This window comes from Coregonus clupeaformis, chromosome 1 (assembly GCF_020615455.1).
Source record: "Coregonus clupeaformis isolate EN_2021a chromosome 1, ASM2061545v1, whole genome shotgun sequence".
NCBI lineage: Eukaryota > Metazoa > Chordata > Actinopteri > Salmoniformes > Salmonidae > Coregonus > Coregonus clupeaformis.
In genome coordinates, this window is record NC_059192.1 from 39194005 (window position 1) to 39215022 (window position 21018).

Genomic DNA, 21018 nt, shown 5'->3' on the forward strand with positions numbered 1-21018 from the left:
TGAATGGTGCTCTCTCTCCCTCTTTCGTTGTATCGCCCACTTGGGCTCTCTCATCTCTCATTCTCTCTCTCTTTCTCTCTCTGAAAGGATGCGTTGTTGTAAAGAAAGATAATTGACTCTGAAAAAAGCATCTGTCCCTCTCTCTGAGCTAGAGATTCAAACAGACCTGGGGTTCTTTTGGGTCACTACACTAGTAGCCTCATCACCCAATCAGATGCCTAGATGCTGTTTGAAGTTCTTTAACACAAAGACATTCTTTGAAGTTATCCGTGGTGACAGTGCTCTGTTGAGTCAGCTGACATTTTCAAACCTAACGCACCAAAGCGCAGCTTACAGTGGGGAAAAAAGTATTTAGTCAGCCACCATTTGTGCAAGTTCTCCCACTTAAAAAGATGAGAGAGGCCTGTAATTTTCATCATAGGTACACGTCAACTATGACAAACAAAATGAGATTTTTTTTCTCCAGAAAATCACATTGTAGGATTTTTTATGAATTTATTTGCAAATTATGGTGGAAAATAAGTATTTGGTCAATAACAAAAGTTTCTCAATACTTTGTTATATACCCTTTGTTGGCAATGACACAGGTCAAAAGTTTTCTGTAAGTCTTCACAAGGTTTTCACACACTGTTGCTGGTATTTTGGCCCATTCCTCCATGCAGATCTCCTCTAGAGCAGTGATGTTTTGGGGCTGTCGCTGGGCAACACGTACTTTCAACTCCCTCCAAAGATTTTCTATGGGGTTGAGATCTGGAGACTGGCTAGGCCACTCCAGGACCTTGAAATGCTTCTTACGAAGCCATTCCTTTGTTGCCCGGGCGGTGTGTTTGGGATCATTGTCATGCTGAAAGACCGAGCCACGTTTCATCTTCAATGCCCTTGCTGATGGAAGGAGGTTTTCACTCAAAATCTCATGATACATGGCCCCATTCATTCTTTCCTTTACACGGATCAGTCGTCCTGGTCCCTTTGCAGAAAAACAGCCCCAAAGCATGATGTTTCCACCCCCATGCTTCACAGTAGGTATGGTGTTCTTTGGATGCAACTCAGCATTCTTTGTCCTCCAAACACGACGAGTTGAGTTTTTACCAAAAAGTTCTATTTTGGTTTCATCTGACCATATGACATTCTCCCAATCCTCTTCTGGATCATCCAAATGCACTCTAGCAAACTTCAGACGGGCCTGGACATGTACTGGCTTAAGCAGGGGGACACGTCTGGCACTGCAGGATTTGAGTCCCTGGCGGCGTAGTGTGTTACTGATGGTAGGCTTTGTTACTTTGGTCCCAGCTCTCTGCAGGTCATTCACTAGGTCCCCCGTGTGGTTCTGGGATTTTTGCTCACCGTTCTTGTGATCATTTTGACCCCACGGGTTGAGATCTTGCGTGGAGCCCCAGATCGAGGGAGATTATCAGTGGTCTTGTATGTCTTCCATTTCCTAATAATTGCTCCCACAGTTGATTTCTTCAAACCAAGCTGCTTACCTATTGCAGATTCAGTCTTCCCAGCCTGGTGCAGGTCTACAATTTTGTTTCTGGTGTCCTTTGACAGCTCTTTGGTCTTGGCCATAGTGGAGTTTGGAGTGTGACTGTTTGAGGTTGTGGACAGGTGTCTTTTATACTGATAACAAGTTCAAACAGGTGCCATTAATACAGGTAACGAGTGAAGGACAGAGGAGCCTCTTAAAGAAGAAGTTACAGGTCTGTGAGAGCCAGAAATCTTGCTCGTTTGTAGGTGACCAAATACTTATTTTCCACCATAATTTGCAAATAAATTCATTAAATATCCTACAATGTGATTTTCTTGATTTTTTTTTCTCATTTTGTCTGTCATAGTTGACGTGTACCTATGATGAAAATTACAGGCCTCTCTCATCTTTTTAAGTGGGAGAACTTGCACAATTGGTGGCTGACTAAATACTATTTTTCCCCACTGTACTCCAGCCAAAACAAAAGATAGATACAGACATGGAGAGAGACACACACAGCCTTTAGAAAAAGGCTTTAGACATTATTTTTTTGAAAACCACCGTCTGCTGAATCTCTTATACGAGTTTCTGACAGTAAAAAGGACAAAAGCATCAAAAGGCGTGCCACCTCTGCTCTCTCCTCCTCCAGCTGTGTTGACTGGCCTATAGTTGATCACTTACCTATCATGTCTCTGTGATATAACTACCCCTTCTTCACCGCTCTCATCCACGTCATTAACTCACACTCAGCAGCTGTGTATAGAGTGATTCAGTTTAGTGAAGAGCCAGAATCATTTCGCATTTTGCATCGATGAACCTGTACTCTGGGAGGTTTACACAGTTGACTCTCCAGTTGCTGCTACAGCATGGTCGTCCTGACTTATTGTCCTTTATTGATTGAAATTAAGCGCAGCGTAGTAATCAAACAGGTGGTATAGAAGCCTGTCGAGTTTCTGTTGTGTGCTCTCCTGGTCAACCATGGTAACTCACTGTAACTGTTAAGTACACTGTGTTCTTCTCCCCACACCTCTTAGGAGTGGGAGATCTGTGAAGTGCCTCTCATCTGCCCATGGATCATTTTGAGCACGATAGCTTCAGACAGTAGTTGGTACTGTAGAAGTATATAACACAAACTCAGCCATTTTTAGTTTGAGGGGCCATTTGTCTGTAATAAATGTCAGTTGATAACTCATCGCCCCTATTTTTAGATTGGCATCCAGCCCCACAGACGTTGTTCACTCCTGAAGACACTCTTTTGCTTTGTTCTCTCCCTGATGAATCAACTAGCAAAACACCATTCTTATGAAATAACCAGTTGTATACTTCCCACTGGGCACAGACGTCAATTCAATGTCTATTCCACGTTGGTTCAACGTCATTTCATTGAAATTACATGGAAAAAATGTTGATTAAACCAGTGTGTCCCCAGTGGGCTTGTTGTCGCCAGTCGCAAGTGGTTACAGGCACAAAAAATATATATTTCACAGAAAGGAGATATAAGAAAACAGACTTTCATTCTCTCCTACATTGTGTTTATCAGAGCAGTGAAATTTATTTTCCAATGCCAAGGAGAGAGAAAATACCTGTTATACATTTCTCTATCTCAAGGTGTGAATGAACACTTCTAGAAGGCCAGTTGTTGCCATGTGAACCACAAACATAATGGTGTGTGTGCGTGTGTACATGTAACATCTGTTGTATGTCTGCGTATAAATGATTACCACTAATAAGCATTTATCAATATGTAATTAGATTTGTATGGGTCGATAAGATGTGCACACTGATAAGATGTGCTCGGGCATAAATAATAGGAATAAGGCTGTTGTTGTTTGCTGTGGATGTGGCTTACGAGGCGTGTAGCCTAGTGCTTTGTCTTCCACAGGGGCCTTCCTTCCTTCCGCTGTTCTCTCTCCATCTTCCCTCTCTATTGCTGAGATAAACAGCCAGACAGATTGGACAATCAGAACGGATTGTTGTTAGATTACCCAGCAGGCTTCTATCAGTCCCTCTGATAAGGGGTACCTTTTCATTCCCCATCCCCCTGAATCCACACAGATTTATAGCATCCATTTCCCCCACCAATACAGTTATTACAATGTCTGTGTTCACTCTGTCACCGGTGGGTTACTGAGTGTTGGGGTGAGAATGGCTTATTATGCACATGTCAAAATGGTAGTTATGATTTTAATAGTCTCCAATGTGCTGGATGACACAATACAGAGAAAGCTTGTCTGTCCGTGTTGCTTTTGGTGACTGAAGTGATCAGATTGATTATGATTGGTTATATAATGAGGCACATAGGCTGTCTGTTACCATTGTAGGAGTAGCTATTTCAGACATCAGTTTGACTGCTCATGTCAGTTTCAGTCCTTTTTTTTTTTACCTTTATTTAACCAGGAAAGGCTCATTGAGATTTGAAATCTCTTTTTCAAGAGTGTCCTGGCCAAGATCGGCAGCACCAAGTCATTACACAATTACAGACAGACAACATGAAAAACTACAAGTAATCTAGTAAACATCCATAGAAATCACAGGAGCATAACAAAATCATAAAACAGCAATTTAAAAACATTGACAGGTCAAGGAATCAGCCTCAAAATCCTTCATCAATGAAAAAAAAAACACCAATCAGGACAAGTTCTTCCAGTTTAAGAGTATGTTGTAAGGCGTTCCAAGCCGATGGCGCAGAGTAACATAAAAGCCCTTTTACCAAATTCAGTTCAGACATTTGGAACAGTTAGCAGGATAAAGTCCTGCGAACGAAGGGAGTACCCACCACATTTCTGAAGAATAAAAATGCCCAGATAAAATGGTAGTAAACCCAAAATGGCTTTGTAAATAAAAGTATACCAGAGACTGGGCCTACGAGTGACTAGAGAAGGCCAGCCAACCCTGATTTTTTTTTTCTCAATTTGTCTGTCATAGTTGACGTGTACCTATGATGAAAATTACAGGCCTCTCTCATCTTTTTAAGTGGGAGAACATGCACAATTGGTGGCTGACTAAATACTTTTTTTCCCCACTGTATATTTGAACTCCGAAGTAGGCTATATCATGGCGGGTTTCCTTCTTTTCCATTTTGGAATTGCTCTCAGATCATCTGGACAGTTTCTTTTGAGACTTTCTGCCAAACGTTCAACCGAAATGCAGGTTCCACTTCTCCATTGAATCTTTGTTTCTTTCCTCTTAGTGTGAGCAGTGGGTGAAGTGGCAGAATGTGCTGATCAAACATTGACTAGCCTGGGTGCTTGGACCCCTTTTGTTCCGCTGGCTTGTACAAACACAGCCCCCTATGGCTCACTCAAAAAGCAGCAGAGGAGAAAAAGATGGTGTGAATATATATAAGGATATTTATTTTTTTACCAGGCAAGTCAGTTAAGAACAAATTCTTATTTACAATGACAGGCTACCCCGGATGACACTGGGCCAGCTGTGCGCCGCCCTATGGGACTCCCAATCATTTTGATATAGGCTGGAATCAAACCAGGGTCTGTAGTGATGCCTCTAGCACTGAGATGCAGTGCCTTAGACCGCAGCGCCACTCGGGAGCCATTCTATACACTCCCCTAGGTATTTATTTGGACAGTGAAGCTAAAACTTTTAATTTGGCTCTATAGTCCAGCATTTTGGATTTTACAGTAGAGAATGTCACCTTATATTTGAGGGTATTTTCATAGATATATTTTTTACAGTTTAGAAATGAAATCACTTTATGTATCTATTCCCCCCATTTGAAAGTGTCATAAGTATTTGGACAAATTCACTTATATGTGTATTAAAGTCCCATATACCTAGCACGATATGACTACATCAAGCTTGTGACTCTACAAACTTGTTGGATGCATTTGCAGTTTGTTTTGGTTGTTTCAGATTACGTTGTACTCAATAGAAATGAATGTTAAATAATGTACACTAAGTGTACAAAACATTAAGAATACTTTCCTAATATTGAGTTGTGCTTTTGCCCTCAGAACCGCCTAAATTTGTCAGGGGCGTGGACTCTACAAGGTGTCAAAAGCATTCGAAAGGAATACTAGCCCATGTTGACTCCAGTGCTTCCCACAGTTGTTTCAAGTTGGCTGGATGTCCTTTGGGTGGTGGACCATTCTTGATACACATGGGAAACTGTTGAGCATGAAAAACCTGGTACCTACTACCATACCCCGTTCAAGGGCACTTAAATCTTTTGTCTTTCCCATTCACCCTCTTAATGGCACACATACACAATCCATGTCTCAATTGTCTCAAGGCTTAACAATCCTTCTTTAAACTGTCTCCTCCCCTTCATCTACACTGATTGAAGTGGATTTAACAAGTGACATCAATAAAGGATCATAGCTGTCACCTGGATTCACCTGGTCAGTCTGTCATAGAAAGAGCAGTGCACAATGTTTTGTACACTCAATGTATGGTGGCATTTTGGAGTCACTTTATTGTAAATAAGAATAGAATATGTTTCTGTTAGGCCTACTGCTGCTAGGTAGCTCTCTCTGCTCTCTCCCTCCCCTCTGTCTGTCCTTGATTGCAGGAGTGAAGTCTGGTGTGCGGGAGTCAGGGTTCCAGCTGCAGCTCATTCACCATAATCACCTCAGCCTTTAAGACCCGGTCAAACTTACCACTCATCGTCAGATCATAGTCAAGATGACCATATATTTGGAACCTGACTCCTGCCTCCGCTTCACTCCTGCCACCACCATCCTGCTCTCCACTACCGGACCTCTCTTTTGGACTCACCACGGACACTAGGACATTACGGTACCACACCTGCCCTGACCTGGATCTGTTACCCTCCCTGTAACCTGGACTTGCTCTTCCCCTATTATTGGAAACCTGGACTATTGAACATTTTAAATAAACCTGTTAAACCTTCTCTGGCTTGGTGTACTTGTCTGCATTTGGGTTCTAATACTGGTAAATCTTAACAGTATGATCTGACCATCATGAACCCAGCAGACAGTAGCTTGGATACCACCCCAGAGTGCACTCAAATTTGGACTGCCATAGCCAATCAGGGCATTTTACTTGGCCAACATGATACCCTGTTTAAGACGATTGCTGAGGACAGTCAGGTGCTGCTTAATCAGGTTCAATTACTCACCAATCAAGTGTCTGCCCTTACTACCCCTTCAGCCCAGATCAGAGAGCCTTTTGTTCCTGCTCCAGAGCGCTATGACGGGAACATGGGAACCTGTGGCGATTTTTTGACTCAATGCTCGTTAGTGTTTGAACTACAGCCCCTCACCTACGCCTCAGAAAGAGCCCGTATTGCCTACCTTATCAACTCTACTAGCGGTTCCGCTCGTGCCTGGGGATCCGCGGTCTGGGAGAGTCAGTCAGACATTTGCAACGCTTACGTTGCCTTCACCACTGAGATGAGGAAGGTTTTTGACCACCCCGTACGAGGCAAGGAGGCTGCGAAACGGTTGTTTTCTCTTCGGCAGGGGGCTCGCAGTGTGGCGGAGATGGCAGTGGAGTTTCGGACTTTAGCAGCAGTGAGTGGTTGGAATGACGAGGCATTACAAGGAGTGTTCATCAATGCTTTGTCTGAGACTTTAAAAGATGAATTGGTGTCATATGATGAATCGCCTACGCTGGATAATCTTATTTCACTCACCATCAGGTTGGATAATCGGATTCGGGAGCGCCGCCGGGAGAGGAGTGTTAGTTCCAAGCAACCTGTCTGTCATCAACAAACTCCTCCCCGCATCTTCCCTACGGAGAAAGCCGTGTCTTCCCGAGTCGATACGAGGAGCACTGAACCCGACGCCATGGAGGTGGGTCGTGCACGGTTGTCCTCAGAGGAGCGTGCACGTCGCATTCAGGCTCGGGTCTGCCTGTATTGTGGAGAAGCTGGTCATTTCGTTCCTTCCTGCCCAGTTCGTCCGGGGAAAAGGGCCGGCTCATCATTAATGGGAGAAGTTTTGGTGAGCCGAGCAGCGGATTCTTCCTCTTCTCCCCGCATTCTGCTCCAGGCATCCCTCCAGTGGCAGTTCCAGAATCTCTCTGTTAGTGCGCTGATTGACTCTGGTGCAGACGAAAGCTTTTTGGATAGAGAGTGGGCTCAACAAATGGATTTGGAGACTGTTCCTATGGACTGTCCGCTGCAGGCTAAGGGTCTGAATGGACAATTGTTGACCCATATTACCCATCAGACTGTTCCTGTTTGTCTTAGAGTGTCGGGAAATCATCAGGAGAACATTCAATTCCATATTATCGACTGCCCACAGACCCCTCTGGTCCTTGGTATCCCCCTGGCTCATAAGACACAATCCACACATTGATTGGGTGACAGGTAGAATTGTTTCATGGAGCACATTTTGTCATGTGAATTGTTTGTGTTCTGCTCTGACTCCTGCCAGTACTGTGCCTCGACCTCCACTGGAGTCCATGGATCTTTCTAATGTTCCTGACGTGTATCATGACCTGGCATCCGTTTTCTGCAAACACAGAGCTACTTCTCTTCCTCCTCACCGGCCTTACGACTGTGCCATTGACCTCCAGCCAGGAGCCCCGCTCCCCAGCAGTCGCCTGTACAATCTCTCCCGGCCGGAGACGGAGGCTATGGAGAACTACATTCGGGACTCCTTGGCGGCAGGTATTATGCGTCCTTCCTCGTCACCTGTAGGAGCGGGATTCTTTTTTGTTGCTAAGAAGGATAAGACCCTCAGACCCTGTATTGATTACCGTGGACTTAACAACATCACCATTAAGAACAAGTATTCTCTGCCTTTGATTAATTCTGCTTTTCCCCTCCTTCATGGTGCTACCATCTTTACGAAACTGGATCTACGAAATGCGTATCACCTGGTGCGCATTCGTAAAGGTGATGAATGGAAGACTGCCTTCAACACACCCTTGGGACATTTTGAGTATCTGGTTATGCCTTTTGGGTTGTCTAATGCCCCTGCTGTTTTTCAGGCACTAGTCAATGATGTCCTTCGGGACATGTTGAATCGGTTTGTTTTTGTCTATCTGGATGATATCTTGATTTTCTCAGAGTCCTCCCAGGAACATGAACTGCATGTGCGCCAGGTGTTGCAAAGGTTGTTGGAGAACAAACTGTTTGTGAAGATGGAGAAATGTGAATTTCATGTGTCTGAGACCTCTTTTTGGGTTACATCATCGCTCAGGGGGAGTTGCGGATGGACCCAGCTAAGATCTCTGCTGTCACGGACTGGCCAGCCCCCTCTACCCGCAAAACAACTTCAACGATTTCTGGGGTTTGCGAACTTCTATAGGAGGTTCATCAAGGACTACAGCCGCATTGCGGCGCCACTCACCGCTCTCACCTCCATCTCACGACCGTTCGCTTGGAATGAAGGGGCCGAATCAGCGTTCGAAGAACTGAAACATCGCTTCGCCTCGGCTCCCATTCTGATGCAGCCGGACCCCGACCGCCAGTTTGTCGTGGAGGTGGATGCATCCGACACTGGGGTAGGTGCGGTGTTGTCACAGCGTTCTCCTGAAGATAACAAACTGCATCCCTGTGCTTTTCTCTCAAGGAAACTTTCTCAGGCAGAGAGGAATTATGATGTTGGCAATCGTGAACTGCTTGCCGTTAAGCTGGCTCTCGAGGAGTGGCGACATTGGTTGGAGGGGCGGAACAACCCTTCATCGTTTGGACGGATCATAAGAATCTGGCTTACCTCCAGTCAGCGAAGCAGCTCAACCCCCGTCAAGCCAGGTGGGCACTATTTTTTGGGAGATTCAATTTTTCTCTGTCTTACCGTCCTGGGTCACGCAACGTCAAGCCTGACGCCCTGTCTCGTGTTCATTCGGCTGTTGATACTGGTAGTAACCCTGAACCCATTTTGCCTCCTACCTGCAGTATTGCGGTCGTCACATGTGACATCGAGGGGATTGTTAGACAGGCTCAACATCATCAAGCTCCTAACCGGATGTTTGTCCCTGAGTCTGCTCGCTCCCAGGTACTTCAGTGGGCTCACTCGTCTCCCCTTACCTGTCATCCTGGAGTTTCGCGGACCCTTGACTTTGTGCGACGGAAGTTCTGGTGGGCCACGATGGAGGCGGACACTCGAGCCTTCATTGCTGCTTGTACGGTATGTGCACGAAGTAAGAACTCCACCCAGGCCAGCGCTGGTCATCTACGACCTCTACCTATACCCAGCCGGCCCTGGTCGCATATCGCTATGGATTTTGTCACTGGACTTCCCCCTCGTCTGGAAAGACTGTAATTCTTACGGTGATTGATCGTTTTTCTAAGTTCGCTCATTTTTTGGCCCTACCTAAACTGCCCACTGCCAGAGAGACGGCTGATATTTTGGTTGAACATGTGTTCCGCTCTCATGGTCTACCCACGGATATTGTCTCTGACAGGGGTCCCCAGTTTGTCTCCCAGGTGTGGAAAGCTTTCTGTAAAGCTTTGGGCATTACATCCAGCCTGTCCTCTGGATATCACCCCCAGACCAACGGGCAAGCCGAGAGAGCGAACCAGGAGATGGAGACCGCTCTTCGCTGTGTCACAGGGTCTAACCCTGGGTCATGGAGCTCCATGCTCCCCTGGGTGGAATATGCTCATAACACCTTGACTAACGCTTCCTCTGGTTTGTCTCCTTTTCTGTGTGCTCTGGGTTATCAACCTCCCCTGTTCCCTTCTCAAGAGAGGGAACTGGCGGTACCCTCGGTGCAGTCCCACATGCGCCGCTGCTTCAAGGTCTGGAGGAAGGCCAGGGTAGCTCTGTCCCGAGCTTCGGCGTACATGCAGAGGCAAGCCAACCGTCACTGGTCCCAGGCTCCCGGTTACTCTCCTGGTCAAGAGGTATGGCTGAAGTCACGGGACCTTCCATTGAAGGTGGAGTCTAAGAAGATGGCGCCTCGTTTTATAGGACCGTTCAAGATACTGTCTATTGTTAACCCCTGCGCGGTTAAGCTACAGCTTCCTGCCTCCCTACGGGTTCATTCCACCTTTCATGTTTCCCAGATTAAGCCTGTGTCGGTTAGCCCTCTGTGCCCGCCCTCTCGTCCCCTCCTCCGCCCAGGATCGTGGGTGGGGGTCCGGTCTACACTGTCCGGCGACTTCTGGATGTTCGCCGCCGGGTCGTGGTTTCCAGTACCTGGTGGATTGGGAGGGTTATGGTCCTGAGGAACGTTCCTGGGTGCCCAGGAGCTTCATTGTGGATCCTGCTCTGGTCCGAGAGTTTCATAGGTTACATCCCGATAAAGCCCCGTCGGCCGCCAGGTGGCGTCCGTAGAGGGGGGTACTGTTAGGCCTACTGCTGCTAGGTAGCTCTCTCTGCTCTCTCCCTCCCCTCTGTCTGTCCTTGATTGCAGGAGTGAAGTCTGGTGTGCGGGAGTCAGGGTTCCAGCTGCAGCTCATTCACCATAATCACCTCAGCCTTTAAGACCCGGTCAAACTTACCACTCATCGTCAGATCATAGTCAAGATGACCATATATTTGGAACCTGACTCCTGCCTCCGCTTCACTCCTGCCACCACCATCCTGCTCTCCACTACCGGACCTCTCTTTTGGACTCACCACGGACACTAGGACATTACGGTACCACACCTGCCCTGACCTGGATCTGTTACCCTCCCTGTAACCTGGACTTGCTCTTCCCCTATTATTGGAAACCTGGACTATTGAACATTTTAAATAAACCTGTTAAACCTTCTCTGGCTTGGTGTACTTGTCTGCATTTGGGTTCTAATACTGGTAAATCTTAACAGTTTCTGAACACTTCTTCATTAATGTGGATGCTATGATGATTACGGATATCAAAGAATGAATCGTGAATAATGATGAGTGAGAATGTTAAGAGGCACAAATATCAAACCAAACTACGTTATTGTGTTGGGAACATCATATAAAATGCATTTCTTTGATCTCATATGGTATTGTTCATTATCTGTATGGTGAATAAAGTGCTTAAATATAGTGACAGCTGCCCTAAGATGGCCTTGTAGACAAACATGTACCAGTGAGTCTGTCGCCTTACAGTTAAGGATGGCCATCCTGCTAATTGATATAAGGTACAGTTATGTGCAAGAGGTCTTGTGTTGGTTACAAATCTTGGAGCAGCATGGTAAAGTGTGTCTAGAGCGTGCAGGTAAGACCCTGGGGCATTCATGTACAGAACATCACCATAGTCCAACAAAGGCAACAAAAAAAAGGCTACAACAAGGTCTTTACTTGCTTGAAATGAAAAACAAGGCTTGTTCCTAAATAAAAAGGGAAATGTTGAATGTGGAGCTTAAAGGACATAGTTTCATCAAGGTGAAATCCCAAGTACTTGTATGAGGACACCACCAATAATATCTAAAAATAATTTGACTATGGCCTTTTCTCAATTGCATTCTCCTCACGTCCTCTCTCCTCTCTACTCATCTCCTTCTCAAAACCCATAGGATGAGAAAGTCATAGGTCCCTCCCCTCTAACCTTTCCTCCAATGGGTTTTGAGAAGGAGACAAGGAGAGTAAAGAAAGGACGCGGGATGTATGCAATTGAGAAAAGGCCTATGTGTCTGTCATTTGGCATATTCTCTATATATCACAGGAGGTTGGTGGTACCTTAATTGAGGAGAACGGGTTCCTGTTAATGACTGTAGCAGAATTAGTGGAATGGTATCAAATATATCAAACACAAGGTTTCCAGGTGGTTGATGCCATCCCATTTGCTCCATTCCGGCCATTATTATGAGCCGTTTTCCCCTCAGCAGCCTTCTGTACCAGTCAAAAGTATGGACACACCTACTCATTCAAGGGTTTTTCTTTATTTGTACTATTTTCTGCATTGTAAAATAATAGTGAAGACATCAAAACTATGAAATAGCACATATGGAATCATGTAGTAACCAAAAAAGTGTTAAACAAATCAAAATATATTTTACATTTGAGATTCTTCAAATAGCCTCCCTTTGCCTTGATGACAGCTTTGCATACTCTTGGCATTCTCTCAACCAGCTTGAAGGAGTTCCAGTCTTGAAGGAGTTCCCACATATGCTGAGCACTTGTTGGCTGCTTTTCCTTCACCCCCACACCATCACACCTCCTCTTCCATGCTTCACAGTGTGAACCACACATGTGGAGATCATCCGGTCACCTACTCTGCCGGTTGGAACCAAAAATCTCAAATTTGGACTCATCAGACCAAAGGACAGACTTCCACCGGTCTAATGTTCATCGTTCGTGTTTCTTGGCCCAATTAAGTCTCTTCTTCTTATTGGTGTCCTTTAGTAGTGGTTTCTTTGAAGCAATTCGATCATGAAGGCCTGATTCACGCAGTCTCCTCTGTTACTTGAACTCTGTGAAGCATTTATTTGGGCTGCAATCTGAGGTGCAGTTAACTCTAATGAACTTCTCCTCTGAGGCAGATGTAACTCTGGGTCTTCCTTTCTTGTGGCGGTCCTCATGAGAGCCAGTTTCATCATAGCGCTTCATGGTTTATGCGACTGCACTTGAAGAAACCTTCAAAGTTCTTGAAATTTTACATATTGACTGACCTTCATGTCTTAAAGTAATGATGGACCGTTGTTTCTCTTTGCTTATTTTAGCTGTTCTTGCATTAATATGGACTTGGTCTTTTACCAAATAGGGCTATCTTCTGTATACCCCCCCCACACACACCTTGTCACAACACAACTGATTGGCTCAAATGCATTAAGAAGGAAAGAAATTCCACAAATTAACTTTTAAGAAGGCATACCTGTTAATTGAAATGCATTTCAGGTGACTACCTCATTAAGCTGGTTGAGAGAATGTCAAGAGTGTGCAAAGCTGTCATCAAGGCAAAGGGTGGATATTTGAAGAATCTGACATTTAAAATATATTTTGATTTGTTCAACACTTTTTTGGTTACTACATGATTCCATATGTATTATTTCATAGTTTTGATGTCTTCACTATTATTTTACAATGCAGAAAATAGTACAAATAAAGAAAAACCCTTGAATGAGTAGGTGTGTCCAAACTTTTGACTGGTAGTGTATATACAGTGCATTCAGAATGTATTCATTCCACATTTTGTTACGTTACAGCCTTATTCTAAAATGTATTAAATAAATAAAAATCCTCATCAATCTACACACAATACTCCATAATGACAAAGCGATAACAGGTTTTTAGAAATACTTTACTTTACTTAAGTATTCAGACCCTTTGCTATTAGACTAAAAATTTAGCTCAGGTGCATCCTGTTTCCATTGATCATCCTTGAGATGTTTCTACAACTTGGTTGGAGTCCACCTGTAGTAAATTCAATTAATTGGACATGATTTGGAAAGGCACACACCTGTCTACATAAGGTCCCACAGTTGACAGTGCATGTCAGAGTAAAAACAAAGCCATGAGGTCGAAGGAAATGTCCGTAGAGCTCCGAGACAGGATTTTGTCGAGGCACAGATCTGGGGAAGGGTACCAAAAAATGTCTGCAGCATTGAAGGTCCCCAAGAACACAGTGGCCTCCATCATTCTTAAATGGAAGAAGTTTGGAACCACCAAGACTCTTGCTAGAGCTGGCCGCCAGGCCAAACTGAGCAATCGGGGGAGAAGGTCCTTGGTCAGGGAGGTGACCAAGAACCCGATGGTCACTCTGACAGAACTCCAGAGTTCCTCTGTGGAGATGGGAGAACCTTCCAGAAGGACAACCATCTCTGCAGCACTCCACCAATCAGGCCTTTATGGTAGAGTGGTAAGACGGAAGCCACTCCTCAGTAAAAGGCACATGACAGCCCGCTTGGAGTTTGTCAAAAGGCACCTAAATGAATCTCAGACCATGATAAACAAGATTTTCTGGTCTGATGAAACCAAGATTGAACTCTTTGGCCTGAATGCCAAGCGTCATGTCTGGAGGAAACCTGGCACCATCCCTACGGAGAAGCATGGTGGTGGCAGCATCATGCTGTGGGGATGTTTTTCAGCGGCAGGGACTGGGAGACTAGTCAGGAGGGAAAGATGAAAGGAGCAAAGTATAAAGAGATCCTTGATGAAAACCTGCTGCAGTGCGCTCAGGACCTCAGACTAGGGCGAAGGTTCACCTTCCAACAGGATAACGACCCTAAGCACACAGCCTAGTTAACACAGGAGTGGCTTCGGGACAAGTCTCTGAATGTCCTTGAGTGGCCCAGCCAGAGCCCGGACTTGAACCCAATCGAACATCTCTAGAGAAACCTGAAAATATCTGCGCTGCGACGCTCCCCATCCAACCTTGCAGAGAAGAATGGGAGAAACTCCCCAAATACAGGTGTACCTAAGCTTGTATTATCATACTAAAGAAGACTCAAGGCTGTAATCATTGCCATAGGCGCTTCAACAAAGTACTGAGTAAAGGGTCTGAATACTTATGTAAATGTGATATTTCCGTTCTTTATTATGGTGTGTTTTGTGTAGATTGATGATATGTTATTTTTAATCCATTTAAAAATAGGCTGTAACCTAACAAAATGTGGAAAAAGTCAAAGGTCTGAATACTTTCCGAATGCACTGTGTATCTTATACTGTTTGACCACATATAGAATTGTTGTTGTTTAGCTAAACAATGAACTTGACAGAAGGTTTGATTGAAATGGAAACGAGAAAAGTGAGCATGATGGGCATTCAACACTGGTAGGTCAGCTTGGTTATTTAGACAACTGGTCCCTGTCCACTTCACCAAGGAGTTGACGTACAGGCTAATAGAGATACTGCATTTCGTAATTTGATATGAGCAGCTATAACTGACACAGGTTTCTGCATGCTAAATTTGAATCCCGAATACTGTTGCAAAATTCCGTTAACTTTTCCAAAATTCCCAGGTTTTCCAGAAATCCTGGTTGGAGGATTACGGATTTCCTGCTTATTTTAAGAATTCTAGGTTTAAACTGTGATGATTCAAATGCAGCGTTTTCTTACGACTATCTGAGAATGGTATCAATGGAGACTAAGGATCTAGACTCCCACTGTGTCCAGTCTGAGACCCATTCATATAGTTCTGTGCTCTTCATTTTTACATACAGTGCTGCTTTAAAGTATGTGAATCCTACAGGGCTAGTCATTATTTTGCTATAAAATATTAAAATAAACATAAAATCCTTATCTAAACCAATTCGTAATAAAGACATTCCAAGTAAATGACAGAAACAAATAAATATGATATATTTTCATTGTTTATTTAACAAAAGTGGTTTATTTAACAGAAACTCTGATTTGAGGTGTGCAAAAATATGTGAACCCATTCAGTCAATAGCTTGTGGCACCTTCATTAGCAGCGATAAATTGGACTAAATGTCTCCTATAGCCAGTAATCAGTCTCTGACATCTGTTTTGAGGGATTTTTGCCCACTCCTCCTTACAGAACACAGCCAATTGAGTGGGGTTTGAGGGGTGTCTGGCATGAACTGCCTACTTCAGGTCCTGCCACAGCATCTCGATTGGCTTTAGGTCAGGACTTTGACTTGGCCAATCGAAAAAACGAATCTTCTTTCACCTGATCCCTTCTTTGGTAGATTTGCTTGAATACTTTGGGTAGTTGTCTTGTTGGAAGACCCATTTTCGGCCCAGCTTTAGCTCCTTGACTGATGGCCTGACGTTCTGTTCAAGAATCTCCTGGTATACCTCAGAATTCATGGTTCCCTTAATGATGTGGAGTCGTCCAGGTCCAGAGGTGGAAAAGCAGCCCCAGATCTTGACATTCCCACCACCATGCTTGACTGTTGGGATAAGGTTATTTTGGTGGTAAGCAGTGTTCGGTTTTTGCCAAACATAGCGGTATCAATTGTGACCAAAAATGTCAATTTTGGACTCATCGGTCCAGAGAATGGACTTCCATAAACCTTCAGGTTTGTCCAGGTGGTATCTGGCAAAGTTAAGACGGGCAGTTTGGTTATTTTTTGACAGCAGAGGCTTCTTCCTAGCAACCCTCCCATGAATGGCATTTCGATTCAGAGTTCTTATTGTTGAAGCAAGGGAGGTCTGCACATCTCTAGATGTTATGTTTGGGTTGGCTTTCACCTGATTTATTAATGTTCTTGTGGCTCTTGGGGATATTTTGGAAGGGCTTCCACTGCTAGGCCGAGTTGCTGTCATGTTAAATGCTCACCATTTGTAAATGATTTGCCTCACGGTGGACTGATGGAGCTCAAATCTTTTTTAGATTATTTTATAGCCTTCCCCAGACTGATGTGCTCTCACTATCCTCGTCCTGATGTCCTCTGAGATCTCCTTTCCTCTCGGCATGGTGTGCTTTGCAACAAACTGACCAGGTATCTTATCTCTATTTATCAGAGTCCCGCCCAAACTCTTCCCTAACGATCTCTCCTTTGATTGGTTCATTTGGTGGCTAATTATTTACCCACCTGATTCTACTTACCTACTTGATTTAACCAATGCAACTTGGGGTTCACTTATTTTGCACCTGCACTAATTCCTTTTTAATTTTGTTTTTCTACTACACGCATGATTTCCTCTACACCAACATACGGTATTGGTAAATATAAACCTGTTATGTCAGATCAAAAAGACTGGTTCTGATTAAATGAAGATTTAATGGTAAAAACTGAAAAAATCTGTAATTGCACAAGGAGTTCACATATTTTCAAGCAGCACTGTATATATTACTTACATTATATTTGTTTATTTATATTTTATGTCACTAATGAGTCATGAGCAGAGAAGAGAAAATCTCAAATCAAAGATTTATTGATTTGATTCAAGAAATAAACAACAGTATGACACAACAGAACAACAACCATGCATCTGATGTTACAATTTTTTTTGCATGTGCTTTGCTAATAATTATAACATTCACTTGTAAAGTCACCTTTCTCTATGAACACTTTCCCCTCAATAGTGAACTGCAATGCTTTCCAGTTGAGAATATTTCCTGGAGTAAATCTATTCATCTCCATATACAATTTTATTTCACAGGGAGAGATGACAATATCCCAGAAGTGGACGTCGGTAACATCCCCCACAAAGGATTGTGAGGTGTCAAAATCTCCGCCATAACTGTCTTGCTCTTGAACTAACATTATACTTAGTTCGCCAGTTACAGATGCATCAGGTTTAAGAATCATTCGTGCACTTCGCTTCCCATTCACCCACAGCTGGGTCAGACCAGTTTTAGAGTCCCAGGTCCAGCAGATGGAGATCCATTCATTTTTTGAATCTGGCAACCTGAAGAAATCCAGTGAAGCATCTTTGATATGCACTCGATATATACCATTAGATCTTTTGAACAACAACAAATCATTGTGATGAGACTGGGTTGCCAGAGAAAAAAGAGACTGGCCTCGTTCTAGCTCAGAGTTGAACCTTTGACACATGGTCATAGCAGAAATAGGCTTTGAGATGTTGGAATGGAGCTTTACATGTGAGGTGCTTGTCTCCATTGGGATTACGAACACTTTACCTGAGAGATCTGTAGGAAATGTAGAGAGTCAAACTCACCATTAAATAATGTTAAAACAAACCCGGAAGTCAATCCAATGCGAGTTACTGTAATAGTCTCAATATTAAAAATATTCAAGCTTTATGTCCAAATCATCTAAAATTGATTGTGTAGTTCCATGAAGTTACTTATAGATGATTTGGACATGAAGCACAAACATTTTTAATATCGGTACTATTGACTTGCATTGGATTTGTGCCACAAATTTAAAACAAGTTAGCATTTGGTAACAGCAGCCCTGGGCAGAAAATAGTTGTATTTTGTAATATATTTCTAAAATAACAACTTTTCAAATTCTTGAGGTAGTCGAATATAGTTTATATAGCGTTTCAACTAAAGGCAAAAAAAATATGATGTTCAAATACAGATCTCAGAAATTTATTTTTGAATACCTCTCAGAAAACTAAATCATTTTTGAAGGTATTTGAATATGTACAATTATTTGAAAACAAAATAAAAAATTATTTGATGGCTGCCAAATATTTGATGAAGAACCAAAAAACTACAACAGTTAGTTGAATTAGTCTAAATATATGATCATAAGCACATGGTTTGGAGGGCTCTTAGATATGCAGCTTCAAAATGACTAACAAATATATTTTCATAAAGAGTGAGACATAAGGTAATACAGTATCACTTGACATCAAGTTCCAATACATGTGTAGTAACTTTGTGATTATTACAATAGCAACAGTGCTGTTACATAGGACATTGTAAATTGCTTTAGAATTGCATAATAATGGAGTTATTATATATTTTTAAATTTTTTGTCATTTAGCAGACGCTCTTATCCAGAGCGACTTACAGTTAGTGAGTGCATACATTTTTCATACTGGCCCCCCATGGGAATCGAACCCACAACCCTGCCGTTGCAAGCGCCATGCTCTACCAATTGAGCTACAGGAGTGGAATAAGGAAACGTCACTATTCCTAGTTACAAAAATTCTCAGCTCATTGCTATGCAATTAAAATGCAATTACCAAAGTATTATGCATCAACATGCTAACAAAATGTTGCTCCAAAAGTAATCACAGTTTTATTACACAGGCACAAGAACAGTTTAATGTTAAGTGTTATTGAGAATGCTAACAGTAACAGAATATGTCTATTAAGTGTCGAAAGGAAACTAAATATCCCAAAACTGCCTTCTTGAATCAACTACAGCCAAGATAGGTGGAAAATCATGTTAGTTTGTATTTCAGAAAAGTGGTCACTTCCTGAGATCTGTATTCAAATAATTTTTAAAAGTAGTTGGTTTCTCAGATCTGTGTTCAAATAGTTTATAAACAGTAATTTTCTGAGAACTGTATTAAAATCGTTTTGAAAGGTAGTGACTTTCTGAGATCTGTATTCAAATAGTTGTAGTCACCTCCAAAGTAAGTATATGTTCCCCCGGATAAATAGTTACATTCCACAAAGCATAGTTTAAACTATATTCCAGGTCTAAGAAACAGTGTCCAAGCAAACAAAACCAAAGCATGAATTGCTGTCATACCTTGACTTTAGACTGCTTACAGGGTAAGAATAGAATCTCTCTCAAATAATCTCTCACCTTGAGGTTCACCATAATAGCCATAAATCAGGGCCAGCAAAAACAGCAGCTTCGCCATTAGCTTGAGTGCACTGTAGAAAGAGAACAACAAATTACTGAAAGTATCACACCTACTGTTATTAAATCAGCCATCAAGAACCATTCGGAGTTCTTTGCAAAAAAATGTATAAATGATGCTGAATTGACTGTGGAGTTCACAATAGTCATTGGGATTGAAAATTACCTCTCCATATTTTTGGGAATCCTGATGAAGGGAAGCAAACCAGTTTTACCTGAAACCTCCTCTGTTTTCCTCTTTTTAAATCGACGGTTGGAATGGGTGTAATGATTAATGACCAATGGGGAAGAATACATACAACTCCCACTTGAGTCATCAGTGTCATTTCAGGGGAATTTGAATGGGGTTGGTACTGTTTATCAGTCAGATTCAATCAAACCTGCAAGGTTATTCATCTCTGTTTACACAACAACCTGTGCACACACACAGGGAAAAAGTCAATAAAGACATCCTGGTTTTCTGTTTCATTCTCCTCTGAAAATAACAAACTTTGCACTTTGCACATCTGCACACACATCAAAGAAAGACACAGAAAAATCAGTATGAGATATCAATCAATCAATCAATTTTATTTTATATAGCCCTTCTTACATCAGCTAATATCTCGAAGTGCTGTACAGAAACCCAGCCTAAAACCCCAAACAGCTAGTAATGCAGGTGTAGAAGCACGGTATTGCACTATTATTTTCAGAGCTTCCTATGTTTTCTTTCTGGCATCAAACATATTTACTTAATACACAGGAATACTGATTTGTACAATGACTTTTAGAGTGAAAGGTGCCATGAACATAACATTATGATTATTGTCATTGTAATTTGTAACACAACATTATCAATACCTGGGGAATGATTCTTGCTTTTGTTTTGCTAGCAGTTAAAGTCACTTTTCTCCCTGAACACCTTTTCCCCAGTAGTGAACTCCAATGCTTACCAGATGAGAATACTTCCTGGAGTAAAGTTTTTCGCCTGTATATACAGGGTTGGGTAACATTTCATTATTACAGTGTAATTACATGTGTGATTATCACTGCAACTAGTATTATAGTTAATTTTAATAACTCATAGTTACACTGTCATCATAATAACATGTAACTGGTGGTAATTGCAAACTGTAATTACAGTGGTTTAACAACGAATAAAAAGCTAAACAGCTTCCATCCACTGGCCATAAGGCTTTTAAATTGCAACTAGTGCTCTCCTTCACACCTATGCTGCTGCTAAAATGATTATTGATTAGATGTATCACTACCACTACGCTGCAGTTCATTGATTATTGATTGCCATTATGATTAGTATCTATCTATTTATCCTGCTACTGGTTGCCATTACTCCTGTTTATATATTACTATTAGTATATTACTGTAATTATTTCTTATATTCCTGCTACCAGTCAATTTTCAGCCCTATTTACATGTATATCCACCTATCACGCCTACACTGACACTCTTGCACACACACACACACACACACACACACACACGCACACGTACATGCACACGCACACTCACACCCACACACTTACATACTGTACACACACTCACCACCACGCACACACCC

At 42.7% G+C, this 21018-nt stretch overlaps 1 protein-coding gene across 1 annotated transcript; it reads right to left on the reverse strand.

Annotated features, from left to right (window-relative positions):
* Positions 1–17084: 17084 nt before the first annotated feature.
* Positions 17085–19735, reverse strand: LOC121569428 (C-reactive protein). Its single transcript, XM_041880378.2, has 3 exons — positions 19627–19735; positions 19404–19474; positions 17085–17821 (listed from the first exon to the last, which is right to left on the reverse strand). The coding sequence occupies exons 1-3, from the start codon at positions 19632–19634 to the stop codon at positions 17190–17192; spliced, it is 711 nt and encodes a 236-aa protein (XP_041736312.2). The 5' UTR covers positions 19635–19735; the 3' UTR covers positions 17085–17189.
* Between the last annotated feature and the right edge of the window lie 1283 nt (positions 19736–21018).

Bases quoted from the DNA above. Each gene is read 5' to 3' on its own strand.
- LOC121569428 (XM_041880378.2), bottom strand. The intron at 17,822-19,403 runs GTGAGAGATTAT...CATTTCCTACAG, and splicing joins CTATTATGGTGAACCTCAAG to ATCTCTCAGGTAAAGTGTTC.